The sequence below is a fragment of the Hemicordylus capensis genome, chromosome 5 (genome assembly GCF_027244095.1).
Source record: "Hemicordylus capensis ecotype Gifberg chromosome 5, rHemCap1.1.pri, whole genome shotgun sequence".
NCBI classification, from domain to species: Eukaryota; Metazoa; Chordata; class Lepidosauria; order Squamata; family Cordylidae; genus Hemicordylus; species Hemicordylus capensis.
Genome location: NC_069661.1, coordinates 37,844,617 through 37,860,958, shown reverse-complemented (window position 1 = coordinate 37,860,958; position 16,342 = coordinate 37,844,617). Strand labels below are relative to the sequence as shown.

At 42.7% G+C, this 16,342-nt stretch overlaps 1 protein-coding gene across 8 annotated transcripts in view; it reads right to left on the bottom strand.

Annotated features, from left to right (window-relative positions):
- EGF (epidermal growth factor) overlaps nucleotides 1-16,342 on the bottom strand; it is a 91,826-nt gene that overhangs the window by 54,243 nt on the left and 21,241 nt on the right. For 7 of the 8 annotated variants that reach the window (XM_053256962.1, XM_053256957.1, XM_053256960.1 and 4 more), the window contains 4 exons: nucleotides 13,408-13,610; nucleotides 7,376-7,501; nucleotides 5,956-6,078; nucleotides 362-484 (listed from right to left, as the gene is read on the bottom strand). In XM_053256962.1, the coding sequence (XP_053112937.1) occupies nucleotides 362-484; nucleotides 5,956-6,078; nucleotides 7,376-7,501; nucleotides 13,408-13,610 (575 nt within the window). The remainder of the gene's footprint in view (nucleotides 1-361; nucleotides 485-5,955; nucleotides 6,079-7,375; nucleotides 7,502-13,407; nucleotides 13,611-16,342) is intronic. The other variant, XM_053256956.1, reaches the window with a different exon arrangement.

Sequence of the window (16,342 nt, the reverse complement as noted above, 5' to 3'; positions counted from 1 at the left end):
AGTCCTGGAACTTCTCACCACTCAGGGAAGTGTAGCGCATATGACACCTACTGACTTCCTGCCTACCTGATAGGGTTGTCATAAGGATTAGTGAGAAAATGCATGTGAAGTGGTTTGAATACTGTATAAATGCTAAGTATTATTAATCTCCTATTAACACTTTTAGCACTAGCTAGACCAGGGGTATGCAACCTTGGCTCTCCAGCTGTTGTTCAACTACAACTCCCATCATCCCTAGCCACAATAAATGATGGGAGTTGTCGTTCACCAAGAGCTGGAGAGCTAAGGTTGCCTACGCCTGAGCTATACAGTAGAGCAATGTTTTGAGAGTCAAAACTTCAAAAAAAATCTATTTAGTTACCTGTGCATGTTCTTCCGTCTGCTTGGAGAATGGCTCCTTCAGGACAAAAGCAAGCTGGCCCTTCAGGCGCCTGAACACAGCCATGGCTGCAGTGAATGTTATTGCTTGCACAGGAAATCAGTTCTACGGTAAATGCAGAATGAACAGAAAAGGGATAAGGAACAGGGGCGTAGCAAGGTTGGAGTGGGCCCAGAGACAAGATTTTAAAATGGGACCCCCTCACTGAAGCTCAGCTCATGAAGTAAAGAAATCTTAAATGAATAGGGTAACAAAAAGCATAGTAAAATTATATCTATAATTTTAGATTTATATAATATTTATATAATTTTATTTTAAAAATAATTTAGAATGATATTTTATTGTGGCACATAGGAGATATATATATATATATATATATATATATATATATATATATATATATATATATATATATATATATATAAAAACCTATGTGCCAAATAGAACATCATCCTAATTATTTTCTTAAAGGTTTTGTAAATTGTGGACAATGCAAGTCATTTAATGGTACTAGAGAAAGACATGCTGTTCTGGGAGCTCCAGGTCTTAACACTCACATCAGTTTTGGAGGATGAATAAACTGAAGGAAGCCCAGGTGGGTCAGTCATGTGACTTGCCTCTGCCCCCCCCCCGAGGCAGTGGGCCCCCAGACAACTGTCTCCATTTGCCCTATTATAGTTATGCCCCTGATAAGGAAAAATCTGAACAAAGGAAACAGCAGTTGGCAGTGATGAGTGTTAAACCTGAGACATCTTTACTATGTTCACCAAAGCTCAGCTTTAACATGTAATAAGAATGCCTCTGACTGCACAGTGTACACCCCCACCCATATGACCCAGGGTGACCAGCCCAGAAATGATGGTTTCCAGGCCAGCCCCATGACCAGCAACCCTAGTTTTAGAAAATGCCTGCATGGCATGTCTGTAGCTAGAATAAATTAAGCCAATTAGATATATTTACATGCAGCACATTACCTCCAAAATCCATATTTCAGTCTTTGACATTATGGAAGGAAGGACTGATTCTGAAGAACATACACATGCAGAAGATAGATTAAAACCATGGCAACTGGAGTGCGATGGTCTGGAGCAGTATTCCCTGTAACAGGAATGCCCAGATGTTGCTGACAACGATGCCCATCATCCTTAGCCATAACCACATTTGGTTGGGAATGATGGGAGTTGTAGTCAACATTGCAACATGGTCAAGGAGCTGTGCCCTGAAGTCCCAGGTCCTGATAAATGGAAGCATTATCCAACTCCTTTGGTATTCTGAATCATCATCCAGCATCGCCCACATGTTCCTACTCTAGGCTTGGACTGGCGTCATAACTCAGCTGTGATAGTGTCATGATCATCACCTTGAGCAGAAGTGCAGATTCCAATACTGAGGCAGTCAGGCCAGAAGAACAAGCCCAAGACCCAAGCTCTGATACCAGGCTGGAGCCTCAGCCTGCTAGATGCAGGACCCCAGAGTCAGAAGCCCCTAAACTGGAGACCCTGGAGCCGACACTCATTGAGCCTGAGCCCAAGGCCCATAATGAACCAGCTTCTTCTACCCAAGCACCTCATGGTCTCCCAGCCTGCCTACCAGTACTGGAAAACAGACCAGGAGGGATGTGACAGAGGAGAACTAGACTCTAGGCTATAAGGCTGCCCCTTTACATCTCTGCAATCCGGACAGGGAAGTGGAAGCTAGGAAGGTATTTAAGACTTCGTTCCAGCTGTGGCCTTTGCTGGAACAAGTTGCACATCTGGAGCCCTCTAGGTTTATGCAACCCTAATTGCCTTGCCTTGCAGGTTCTTGACGGTGGGAGAAGACCAATATAAAGAAAAGTACTTATCTGTATGAGGAGCCTACAAAGCTCAAGCCCCACTAATACTGTTGCTATAACAATATTCACCCCAGGATGGAAGTTTCCATTGGCATCTTACATCAATTAATTCAAAGAGCTCAGATTTCCCAGCTCATAACAAACCACAGCAGTACACACAACCTGTACTCTAGATTTTTTGAGGAGTCCAGTCCCCATTTTGACATTTTTAGTTGTGGACACAGATACCAATACCTGTACATGCGTGCCACATAATCTAGTGTATGAATGGGCCTCATGTTGTGATAACATGACCTCTACCAAACTGTACTTATCCTCTTTCATGATTTTGCTATTTATAAATAAAGGACGAAGAGAAGAAGTAAATCTATGTCATCTGATGGTATTGCCTGATGGATTCCATGCCTATCATGCTTTGGGATTGAAAGCATGATTTCTACACAGCCCCCTCGAATGCGCGCGCGCGCACACACACACACACACACACATGTGATGCTGCTTACTGAATGACCCATGGAGATCCTATCACATTTGAGTGAAGAAAGTCAGGGTGGTGAAAAAATACAAATTGTCTGAATGCATCCATCCAGACTGGGAGAGCCAGTGTGGTGTAGTGGTTAGACTGCTGGACTAGGACCGGGGAGACCCGAGTTCAAATCCCCATTCAGCCATGAAACTAGCTGGGTGACTCTAGGCCAGTCACTTCTCTCTCAGCCTCTTCTCTTCACAGGGTTGTTGTGAAAGAGAAACTCAAGCATGTAGTACACCGCTCTGGGCTCCTTGGAGGAAGAGCGGGATATAAATGTAATAAAAACAATAATAATCTCTGCATGCATTCATCTATATCCATTCCTTTTCATCAGTTAGTTACAACAACAGCCTCAGATATCCTCTTTCTACTCTGTAATATATGCTGCTACTTGTTTTTGTCCAGTGCCATATGGAAACATCTGTTAAGATGGACAAGGAGTGGAACAAATTAGGGTTGCCCACAGCTGTTTCCTGGAATCTGCTGTGGGCATTGACTGCATCAGTCCCTAACAAAATCAGTAAATATTCCTCATCCAAGAAAACAGTCCTAATTGCTTAAGTGTCTTATAAAGAGGGCTAAAAAGTATTCACATTCATATTTCCATAGCTTTTGGATAACGAGATGCACATCATAATTTCAGGATGATCTTAAGCCCTATTCAGACAATACGTTGTTCAAATGCACAGATGTCAATCTATCAGTCAATCACTTCTATTACTCTCACTGATCAGTAAAAACATATACAGAACAGGGTATATACATACAAATGAAAAAAACATAAAATAATGATAGCAAAATAATATATAATTAGCTGGGCTGGGCACAAATTTGCACTAGCACAAGACATTAGCTTAGCAGTGCTGAATACAGGGAGCTGCAGAATTGTGCATTAGCACTCTTACACAAATGTCCCCATTGAAACAAATAAATTTTGCCGAAGTTGTACAACTGTTGCACAGCTATAATGTAAGCATGCTTGTGCAACACTAATACAACTAGCTAGTGCAAGAGTTTTGTGATACTGCAATCTCTTCTGCAAGCAGTTTGTTGCTCAAGACCAGTGCTTTCCAATAAATTGTAGCTGGGGGTGATGAGGGAGGTAGTTCAGCAACATCTGGAGGACCCCAGGTTGGGAACCACTGCTCTAGATGTTGCCCATTTAATCTGCAGAAAGGTCCACTGAGTTCAGTGGGATTTATTCTCAAGGACATGTTCCTTGGATGGCATCCTGGGCTTTATAGTAGTGAAGCCAGTTTGTTTTCATAGCCCCCATAGAAGCATCAACACATCCAGTGAAGCAAGCAAAATGGTTCTCTTGTTGTCCTGCACCTTGTCCCCAATTTACGGAGCTCAGCTTGCCTTGTGCTTGGCTCAGAAGAGCAAAGACATAACACGTTTCATTTCTAAGCATTAAAGCCAGCCACATTCTCTTAATCTTATTCAAGCTGTGGTGCGGCTAAGAAAGCTACTGCAGAATTAAAGAGGTTTGGAATGCTCCGGCTGAATTTTCACTTTCAATAAGAGACCATTGGAAGTGCATATGCCTTCCAAACAATGTAACTATGGCCAAATTCACATGTAACTGCGAGTCCAATGGACCCACAGTTCCATGCCCTCCTCCCTCTGCAATCCTGTCCAGATCCGGACGTTCTGGAGAGCAGTCACTCTGCAGTCAGCAAGATTGCAGAGTCAGCAGAGGTGGAGGAGCTGGCTGTGCGGGGGTCCAGTCCACACAGCCAATTGGGCCGGAGTGAAGGAGGAGCTTCCTCCCTCAACTCCAGTTCCATGGGGCTGAAACTACAGTGCCAGCATTCAGCGCTGGTGCCACAAAACCAGAATTCAAGGCAACGAAACTGCACTCTGACCGAAGATTCAGAGTGCAGTTTGGGGAGGGAAAGCACGAGTCCCTTTCCCCCCTTAATTCCAGTTTCCTGAATTTGGACATGTCACTACAGAAACTGGAAGTGAAGGAACCTCTGGTTTCCTATTACATCTGAATTTGGCCACTGTGTGCTGACAGCCACAATCCTAACATACAAAATAGACATTTATTTCTTGGAGAGAGAGAGAGAGACTGTCTGTCTGGGGTGGGGGTCATTAATGGATAGCATTTTAACTATAAGCTTAGCTTTTAACTTATGGTGTATCCTTTGCTAGCAACAGCTTCTGAAGATAGATCAGCAAACATCATGCCCCCCCCCCAGTATGTTTCCATCTCTTCTGAGAAAACAATTAAATTCCCATTAAAAATTCTCATGCTCACTGAAGGGAGCCGGAATATTGGAGAACTTATCTGACCAGAAGCAAAGCAACGATTTTCACATGGGCCTGATTCCTGACATGTAGTTCTCCCCCCACAAATGAGAAGTGTTAGAATTCCTAACAGTAATCCTGTTCACATGAGGAGTGGAATGGCATCTACCAGCCCTGCCCCAGCTCTGTTAAGGCACCCATACACTGCCTACATTGCACCCAGGTACAGGGCAAATGGGAGTGCACCAGCTAATCACAGATTCTGGCACCAACATACCCCACAGCCATACCCGTGTTCTCAAAGCTGGGGCCTGGCTACCAAGCAAATCAGTGCTGGAGTACAGCCAGCCAGTGTGTGCCTATTCACCCTGTACTTGTAAATGTCTGAACAAGGCTCCACATGTCCAGAGAAACCTCTAGACAGTCTTTATGTGCATAAACCCTGTACACACGTTCAGTGGAATGTGCGAAAGTCAGGGGTGCGGCCAGCAGGTGCAATTCCACCCTACATGTTCACAGAACACAATTCTGTATTCTCAACAGGGCTGGTGCAGGAATAGCCTTTGTGGTTGTGGTGAAATCACTCTTGGCGCCCACAAGGGAGGGCAGTTTGCCAAGGGCGCACTGAAACCTGGAGCCAGTCCTGATCATATGTGAAGTGACCCAGAGATCCAGCCCTTACTAATGAGGTCTGAGCAATAACTTTAAAGAGGTGGACACAGAAATAAATTCCACTGAATTCAACAATTCTGTTGACGTCTAAGACACAATGCATAAACAAGATAGCATTAATGAATCTTTGATGGTTCAAAAAAATTTGATCACATCAGCCATAGAACACATTAAAAAAGAGGTTGGAAGAGGGAGATGTTATAGGGGAAATTTCACAAATTTATATGGGGATTTGGGAAACCGGAAATCATAACATCCAATAGTTTGTGTGTGAGTGCTACCTACCACGGCAAGTTTTCTTGTCAGACAGTAGAACAAAACTTCTTGGACATGTACAATAATAGGAGCCTGGGATATTGATGCAGCCCAAAGTACAACCATGGTTCCATAATGCACATTCATTGATATCTGATAAAAGAAACAGTTGTGCTGGGTACAACCTTACAAAATACAAAATCATTAGACATTATTAGTGGTTAATGCCTAGGGACCATCTTGCTCTGAGGGGAGAAAAGAAGAAAGAAGCAACCAAGTCTGAAGGGCTCCGCATATGAAGATCTAAACATGTGGCTTGATGTATGTTTTTTATTGAAGCGTTTATGTAAACCTCTTTGGTCTGTCTGCCTGAAAAGCAGTATATAAATGCCAAAATTAAATTAAATTACATTATGCTCTTATTTTGGATGCCTTGAGCAATAGAAAGTATCTATGGTGCTGGCTACTGAAGAAACTCTATGCAATGTAACCCAATCATGAGAGAAAATAAGCACAGGCTCTCTTATTGAAGTTAGAGGAGTAGATAGTATTAGGTTCTTGAAATAATATGGACCTTGACATCTTGTGGTCAACCATATCAGGTGTTCAGGGGGTGGAGAGGGCTTTTCTGGCTAGCTAATATGGCAGACAGGTTTCATGTCCTGATTTTAAGAATTAATGCCCATTGTACAAATCAAAGGTAAAGCTTCAAAGCTAATAATCAGATATGGATCCAACAGAGCAAGTACCTTTAAGTCGAGGCCAAGTTTTCATTATACAGACTGAGTTCTTAAAGCTCTCCATATACACAGCGGTTTGGTTACAGATGACTATTTTAATCAAATATTTGTGATTTATTACATATGTATCCTGCCTTTCTTCCATGTTGGAATTCAAAATGACATACATCAGTTTCCCAGGTAGTCACCCACTCAGGCCCTGACCAGATGTAAACCAGTTTAGCTTCAGTAAAGTAGCTATACCAGATGCTCTCAGACCATATCCTGGTATATACATGCACTGATGTGGTAACATTCTACTTACTACTGGGCAGCAAAGGTGTAGTGGAGGGTGGACCCACAGGGACAGAGCACTGGTACGTCTCTGCTTCTCTGACAGTTGGGGTTGTCGTGGCCATGAAGGCTGTCATGGAGAGCACCTACACTTCTGAACTTGCAACTACATCACTACAGTGATGATCATGCTACCACAGGCTGAAAAAGCTCATCCTGAAATAAGCTGGTCATATGTATATGGTCACACATGGACATCCAGTGGTGAGCTTATCATGCAAAAGACTGGCAACTCACTTGACTTCTATGACCACTGTCTGTTTTTAGATCTTGGTGCATTTGATTGTTGTTTGCTTAAAAACTGAAGCTAGTTAATAAGTATGCATGTTTCCCCACATTATTCAATTTTCTTACCATCAATTCTACTGCATCATTACCTTCACAATATTGCCTGTTTTTGCTTAATTTAAATCCACTCCTACATTTGCACTGACTGGTCTTTGGGTCTTGCCTGCAGATGCTTGTCCTGCAGCTTTTCCTGTTTGCACTACAGAGGCTGTCTTCTAGGAGAAAAGAGGATTATATCAGGATACAGAGCTACTCAAAACGTACTCTGTTTTTCTTACTTCTATATACAGAACACAGTTCTAAAGCCACTTACATACAAAGCCTCACAAGACTGTATCTTCTTGTGTTTATTGCATTTTCCCACAGCAGTAGTAGTGCTGCTTTATTGCGCAGTGCTTCCTGCACAAATAAGTTCAAAGATTTACAGCAGTTTTTCAGCACTGTCACCCAGTAGTAGACACACACACTGTTTTCAGGCAAGAGAGCTGCTGTTTATCGTAAGGGACAACGTCAAAGGCAAATGAAAGCTGAGGGTTGCTCTTAGGAATGGCAGAAAGAAGTCATGCCAGGAGCAATCTTCATCCACCTCCCCTGCACTTCCTCCTGGGCATTCAACTTCCCATTTGGCCAGAGAACTGCACCGTCACATTGTGCAACTCTACAGTGTGACCTCTGCTATTTCCCTTGATCAGATGGGATGTAGACTTAGCTGCAGTTCCGCCTGCAAAAATCTTAGCTTGCATTTGCCAGATGGGACTAGATTGTAGGAGGTAGCTGGACTGCATTAAGATTATAGCCTCCAGCTTTGGGAAGCCTCAGAAATCACACACACACACATACATACATACACACAAACCGTCCCCTTCACAGGATTATTTCAATATAATGCTCAGCTTTTGTTTCTTGCAAGGATCTCCACTGAAACACTACCCTGGAGAATAACTTGACCTCAAGATAAGAACTATTTGAAATTGCAAAGCTGATCCTGTGCCTCACTTAAAACTTGAGCTGAATACCAACATGTCCACAAAATGTACAGCCATATGTCCAAAGTTGAGCATTATAATCAAACAATTTCAGGGACGGAGGACAATATTTACTTTCTTTACCATTTCTCCCGCCCTTAATTCCTTCACATAAGTGTAAGGAATTATGTATGTAATGTAAGTGCATGTACAGTAAGTGTACATAAACAACTGTATTTTTACTGTGCCTTGCTATTAAATTAATCAAGGCATTTTGCAATCTATAATATAATATTACAAAATACAGATAGTTTAGTTTATTCACTCTAAAAACAATTTAAAGCATGTTTGTAAAAGCAGCAGCATCACTCAAATCCTGGTTTTTAAAAAACAGTCTCTCAATCAGGCCTGCTAGAATAAAACTTCCTACACACAATTATGTATATATATTTGATCTATACAAATATTTAAGACAATTGCACTATCAGATTTCATACCCTAGCCCAGGGGTTCTGACCCTTGGCACCGCAGATGTTATTGGCCTACAAATCCCATCATCCCCAGCCACAATGGTCATTTAATTGTGGGTGGTGGGAGTTGTAGTCCAGAAGCATCTGGAGCCAAGGTCAGGAATCCCTTTTCTAATAAGTTGCTGCATGCGTCAAGTTCTTTAGTTATCAAGGGTGTATGGTTGAAAGTATATCATTTATAGACACTGCCCCAACATTGAATACAATTGTTAGCACTATTTATGCCTTGACATTGCAAGCAAACAAAACAACCAAAACCACGTTGTATCAGCCCTGAGGCCAACGCTTTTTGTGCCATGAAACAATCCTGGCAAACATAAGACAGGGGCAGGGGGAGAACAGGTAAAACAGTGGGAGGCATCCTGGTTTGACCCATGGTAAGCAGAGCACTAATCTAATGGGCAGAAAAAAGCTTGCAACTAATAGCCCAAATTTGACCTTTATGAACACTGAACAGTTAAACAGTTTCTGCATTGTGCATGGAAATCATTTCCCTTTCATTTTTTGAAACAATACTAGATTGTGCACATTTAACTCCGGCACACATTGACTTGGCCTCTGCAGGGCACCGAACTGAAGCTTACATGATTTCATTTCCAGGTTTCCCCTTGTTGTACGATCCCCTTACAAATCTCATTTGTACTTTAGCCTAATTAGCCTTGCCTCAATCCAGGTTCTTGGGATGGATAAGCTAAACAGCGCACATGCAAAGTCCAAAGGGTTCATCTGGATTGGGCAACTTAAGCTTCTTTCCACCCCCTCAATGTTTTATAAGAATGCATTTAGGAGAGAGAGAGATGGGGGAAAGACCAATATTATAAGCGCTCTGCATTTCTGCGCTTTGATCTTGCTCCTTTAGAAAGGAAGATTCTGGAGTTAATGAATAGCATATTTTAAAAAGCTAACCGTTAATAAAGGGAAAAAGAAAGAGTTATCTCACTTCAGCTGTTTGTATCATGGTGTGGTGAAAAATTATGAGAAAAGGCAAAGATTGACACACATGCACGTGAATCAGTATCTTGTCTGTACCCTCACTTGGAGGGACCCCTTGCTTGTCAAAAGTCTCTGGTATTTTTTACAGGCAACTGCAACCCAGTATTTAACTCTGGTTGCCCATCCCCCAGCATACATACACACAGACATGTACATAGAAATGCTTCCTGCCAATACAAGCGCCAGCTGAGGTGAAATTATGCAATGCCTTCTAAGCTTAGGCCAACTGATTGCATCAGTTGACACCTCAGCACCAGCCCACACTTGTCTTTCTAGATCTGAGTGTACATGATAATTAGCAGATATTCCTTTTGCAAGGTTAAATAGTTAAGAATACAATCTCCATCCATTACATTCAACTTAAGATGCACAGAGCAATGGTCCCCAAGGATACAATGGCAGATGCTATCTATTCCTCAAGAGATCAACTCATGCTTCACATTCATTATAGCATTCCCTCTCACTCCTATTTGAACAGTGTGGCATCCTATGTGTCGATACAGTGGATGCCAAAAGGGGGGCATAGACAGGACTGAAGGGGGTCTGAAGAGGGTACCTACAGATGAAAAGAGAGCTCTGAGAGATGCAGGGGAGAAAGAAGTCATATCCGGGTCATCAAAATCACAACTGATGCAGAACTGGTACAAAGAGTATGAACTAACATAATTTTGACAAAGCTCACATCTGGTAAGAAAGTCAAAAATGGGTGCTTTCTATACCACATCAGAACACCAATTTTAATACTATAATATTCAACCATATGTTCCATTTTCAGGTGTATAATAGAAATATCTGCAAAGACGCCTAATACAAACTACATTTTGTTAGAAGAAGCACTCTGTTCACTGAAATAAGTGTCCCTTTCAGGGAATATCTTATTCAGACACTAGCGGAGCCAGACCAGGAATGGCCTGTGTCCGGCCACCGCAGCAGCCCTGTTCGCCCCCACCACCTACGTCTGACGTCAGATGTGGGGGACATGGTCTGGCTCCTGAATGGGCCCACACAGCCCCATTCAGGAGCTAGATTGGGGCCAGCTCTGCATCCACAGCACAGCCAGAAGCGGCTCTCCCTGCCTTTAAGGCAGGGAAGAGCTGCTTCTGGCTGTGTTGCAAATGCAGCGCCGGCTATTTAACTCCTGAACAGGGTCTCGCAGCCCCACTCGGGAGCTAAACCAGCACCCCCTATGTCTGACATCAGACGCGGGGGGGCATGTTGGGGCTGTGAGGCGTGGCCTCTGAGGGGTGGTGGCCCGGGTTCTTTGAACCCGATTGCCCAATAGTGGCTACGCCCCTGTTATCAGACATGTTCACCTGGCATCATCACTGCTGACTTTCAGGTAGCAAGTTAAAACAAATCCTTTCCCCCAGGTCTTTGAGAGATGGTCATGTTGGGAGAGCTGGTCTTGTGGTAGCAAGCATGACTTGTCCCCTTAGCTAAGCAGGGTCCATCCTGGTTGCATATGAATGCAGGGGAGTAACAGCAGGAGAGAGGGCATGCCCTCAACTCCTGCTGCAGGCTTCCAGTGGCATCTGGTGGGCCACTGTGTGAAACAGGACGCTGGACTAGATAGGCCTTGGGCAGACTACATGTGTGAGCACTGTGAGATATTCCCCTTAAGGGATGGAGCCACTCTGGGAAGAGCATCTAGGTTCCAAGTTCCCTCCCTGGCATCCCCAAGATAGGGCTGAGAGAGATTTCTACCCGCAACCTTGGAGAAGCCACTGCCAGTCTGTGTAGACAATACTGAGGTAGATGGACCAATGGTCTGATTCAGTATATGGCAGCTTCCTATGTTCCTACCATTCTCTCTGTTCATTCTTTGCTGCTTTCATAGGTACAAAAGAAGTTGTCTTTACCGAATAAGGCAATTGTTCTATCTAGCTCAGTACTGTCTACACTGACTGCCAGCAGCTCTCTATGGTTTCAGGCAGGAGTCTTTCCCAGCCTTGCCTGGAGATGGCAGGGATTGAACCTGGGACCTTCTGCATGCAAAGCGGACAGACACTCTACCACTGAGAGCAAGAGCCCCATCCCCTCTTGCCTTCTTTGATCTAATATTACATTGTGCCACTTCATAAAACTTTTTGGCTTGAAAAGCAGCATATCAAATATTTTGAATTAACAAACTGTTAATTGTTCCTGGTGCTGTTTTATTAATTGGGGCTTTATATATTGTGTTTTGGTTGTTGTTTATTGGTAATTTTTTGTATTATTGTGGGTTATTAGTAGTTTTGTGAACTGTCTTGAGAGCAAACTGCAGAAAAGGTGAGGCAAAATGTTTAAAATAAAATATCCCAGATAGAAAAAAGAATAAGTATAAAATTGGTCAATACCCTTCATTCACAACTATTTTATATTCCCACCATAAATTAAGCCTGCGTGTATACTCATTGTCTTTTAAAACAAGGAATTCAATATGAACACTAATAGTTTGGAAAACTGCAGTACGTGGGAGAAGCTCACATATATCATATGGAGATAAGATCAAAATGGGTCATGTTATCTCCTCAAAAGATCCTGTGAAAAAGATGTCAGGTTACACAACACATCGATATCAATATTTCCAAGAGAAATATTTGTTTTATAGCTGCTTCCTTCATACACACCAGGGAATCTTATGTGGATTTAGTTTGTGCTGTTGAGTCGGTGTCGACTCCTGGCGACCACAGAGCCCTGTGGTTGTCTTTGCTAAAATACTGGAGGGGTTTACCATTGCCATCGCCTGCACAGTATGAGATGATGCCTTTCAGCATCTTCCTATATCGCTGCTGCCCGAAATAGGTGTTTCCCATAGTCTGGGAAACACACCAGCTTCAAACCAGCAACCTCTTGCTCGCTAGGCAAATTACTTCCCTGTTGATTTAACTAAAGGTATATTCAGCAACAGCACCATTTTCTCCTTCTCTGACTCCTTCCTTTTCCTTTCTGACTCCTCCACCACATTCTCTACAGGATCCCCCCTGGTACAAAAGTCCAAGCAAACAAGCAAACAAACTGCAAAAGATAACTGGTCAGGATACAACAATATTAAAGGAAAGAAGAGACTTTAGAAATAAATTATTTTGAGAAGATGATTATTATAAAATGTCTGCGGAGAGCAATTAAGCAAAATATCTAACATGCTCTTAGATGAAGATATTCTTTAGATAAGTATGTGAATAACTACATGAAAAAAAATAGTGATATTCGAGTTTATCAGAAAACTATTATGTGTGGATTTGAAAGAAAATATTTTAAACACTAGATACATATCAAAACGCCTCTAAAATTAGTGAAGTAGGAACTAGAGATATGAGATCAATACAAATTTAATACATTTTATTTAATTTGTCTTTTTGTTTATTTTTATATACAGTATACCACCCTTCCAAAAATAGCAATATACGTACCTGATGAACATGCTTAGCTAAGAAATTTAATAAATTACAAGTGAGAGGAATAAAAGAAATGTCTTGTTTTGATAAACCAGAAAATCCAGCCGCAACATTGTTAACAGTATATGAATTGTTTAGTTGAAAAAATATGAACAGGAACTGGCCTTGCACTATAGTGGCTAAGATAATAAATTTAAATTATATCAGTCTGAATGGAGTCTATAGCATTTGACAACCCCATTACAGAAAAACTTACCAAATGCTTTAGAAGCCACCGTTATGGCAAGCTGTTTTAATGGATGCACCACCAGAAGCGCAGTAGGTGGGGGAAATGATGGTTGCAGTTTAATGGCAACAATGCCTTTTCCTGTGTATTTATTGGCTCTCCAAATAGTACCAGTTGTTGTGTCGGAATAGTACATGTGGTCGGCAAAGAGAAACATATTAGAGAGTTGGTTTCTATGAGGAAATAAAACAAATAGTTGAGGCTTAATTAATTTTCTTGTGCACATACAATGCAAAGATTTTCTGAGCAGATTAGCCATGTAGGCTGCAATCCAAAAATAGTGAATTGAACTTTAATTCCACAGAAAGGATTGTCTGGCATCGGCTGATCATGCACAGGGGCTCTTAAGTGCTCTTGAGCTGCCCCCACTTCAAGAGATAGCATCTGGGCCTTTCCAAAAGTTCCATCCAAAGACTGGTAACCCTGCAGAATGCCTTCCCCATTCAATACAAGGATTGGCCTTCTAAAGGATCTCCTCCCCCATATGCAAGCCACAGCAGATCTCTCACTCATAGAATTTACGTAGTTTCTAACTGTTCCTATTAATTTCAATGAGACAGAAACACAACTAACTTTTTTTACATTGGGGCTGTAGTCTCTAGTCATTTACTTCAAAATGGATGTGCTTTTGGCCTGGAATCACCTTGGGAAATTGGTTTATTCATATAGCTCCTGTACATACATCAACAGAAAATGCATATACTGGCCCTGGTACAACGGTCTGTTTGCCCAACTAAGGCAGTCGAAGATGAAGCCCAGTTAGAAATACAGTAATAGTGCTGATCACCTGTTTGTCAGCAAAGAGAGCGTACAAAACCTGGTGGTCCTCCTTTTTTTGGCACGAAACCCAGGTCCTCTTCCTCCCCTTCTTGAACAGCTGATCAATAACTAGCTTGCCTTCCACTTGGAAAGCCATGGTTCTGTAACAGATTTAGTTGCCATGTTTTTGGTGAATCTGAAAGTGGCTAGAATTAGATTGGGGACACTTGGGTTAAAATCCATGCTCATTCCCCATCGTACTGAGTGACCATGTCATGGTCATGATCTGTCAGCCTAAACTACCTCACAGAGTCGTAAGGATAAAAGAGGAGGGAACTCTGTATGGCAACCTCAAGTTTCCTTAAATAAGAATGGGATAAAAACAGAACTAAATATTTTTCTAATAAAATAAATAAATGCCTGCTCACTAGAAGAATTGTGCATTAGAGTGTCTGATCCCAATGGATCTGTAGGACTACGGTTCCCAGATGCATTTGTATGGCTTCCATATGTCCACATATGCTCCCAGCATCTCTGAGTGCTCCAGTTCCCATAGACGATGCCCCCCTGTGCTGGAAACATAAGGAACAGCATGGTCATGGCCATGCTGGAAGCAGATGCCTCCATGCAGCACCAGTGGTTGTGGCGGGTTCCTGCAGATTAATTAGCACTGGGTGCTCCAATGTACAACCCTAGTAAGTAGGTCAAAAGGCATCTTTTAAAGTGGTGGCTCTCTTCTATTTAACAGGGGGAGAGCAACTGTCCCAATTCAACCCCAGTGCAGAGTCCTTCCAGGAAGGGGCGTAGCTAGGCGTGATGGGGCCTGTGTTCACTTCTCTCTCCGGTGGCCCCTTAGAGTGAGAGAGAGAATGAAGGAGATAGGGAGGGGTGGAGCTGGGGGGGCTCTCAGGAGCTCGGGGGCCTGGGTTCTTTGAACCCATCCACTCAATTATAGCTACACCGCTGCTTCCAGGGGACTGTTGCTGGTGTTTCCTTTGTGTTTCTTTTTAGACTGTGAGCCTACTTGGGTCATAGAATCATTTTCTTATTCCATTTGGTATGTAAACACATTGATGTTTGTATTGGACAGAAGTATATCAATAAGATGATGCCATTGACAATGACGTTGACCTTGACGTTCTAATTGAGTTTCCTGTGTGAAGTGGCACCATTCCCCCCAGACTATGGGGCAGAGGTCCAATCCCCTACACCTCTGGCAGCCCCTGGAGCCCCCAAATCATGCTCCCCACCTCCACTGGCTTGCACTGCCACTACTGTGCTGGGCAGCTGAGTGCAATTGTTTTCACTGTTGAGTAGTGAGCATGCTGCATCCAGCCTGTGCCCTGTAGAAAACCCCCCAGCCTGCCTGATCTCCTCCCATCATGGAGGGGCAGAGCCAGGCCGCATGAACAATGATGGTAAATGCCTCTGTTTTCACAAAAACTTGGGGATTGCAATATAATGGTATCACACAATGATACAATGGTATGATACAGGTTTCAAGGCCACAGTGAAGTCTGGATAACAGCATAATGAGGGGCTAAAGATGAAAGGGAATAAAAGGTTCTTGCTTGTGGCAAACTAGCATGGCTACATACTTCATTGATTTTTATTTTCATCTGCTTATTTAATTATCGTAAATTGCTCTAAAATGTAAAGGTAAAGTGTGCCGTCGAGTTGATGTCGACTCCTGGTGACCACAGAGCCCTGTGGTTGTCTTTGGTAGAAGACAGGAGGGGTTTACCATTGCCATCTCCCGCAAAGTATGAGATGATTCCTTTCAGCACCTTTCCTATATCGCTGCTGCCCGATATAGGTGTTTCCCATAGTCAGGAAAACATACTAGCAGGGATTCGAACCAGCAACCTCTGGCTTGCTAGTCAAGTCATTTCCCCACTGCACCATTAGGTGGCTCTGCTCTAAAGTGTAAAATGGTGGGAAAGCAAGAAACAAATGTTCTCAGAGACCTTGCTTGCTACACTTTGTTTATTCTGAAGGTGCTTTCATAATGTCTAAATGTGAACATCCAAGTGCGTCTTCAAAAATGAAATTAGCCCCATCTCGTGTGTGGGTGTACATATGTATATGTATAGGATGCTTATCTTGTAAAGGGTGGGGGGCATTAGCCCATTAGGTCCAGGCTCCA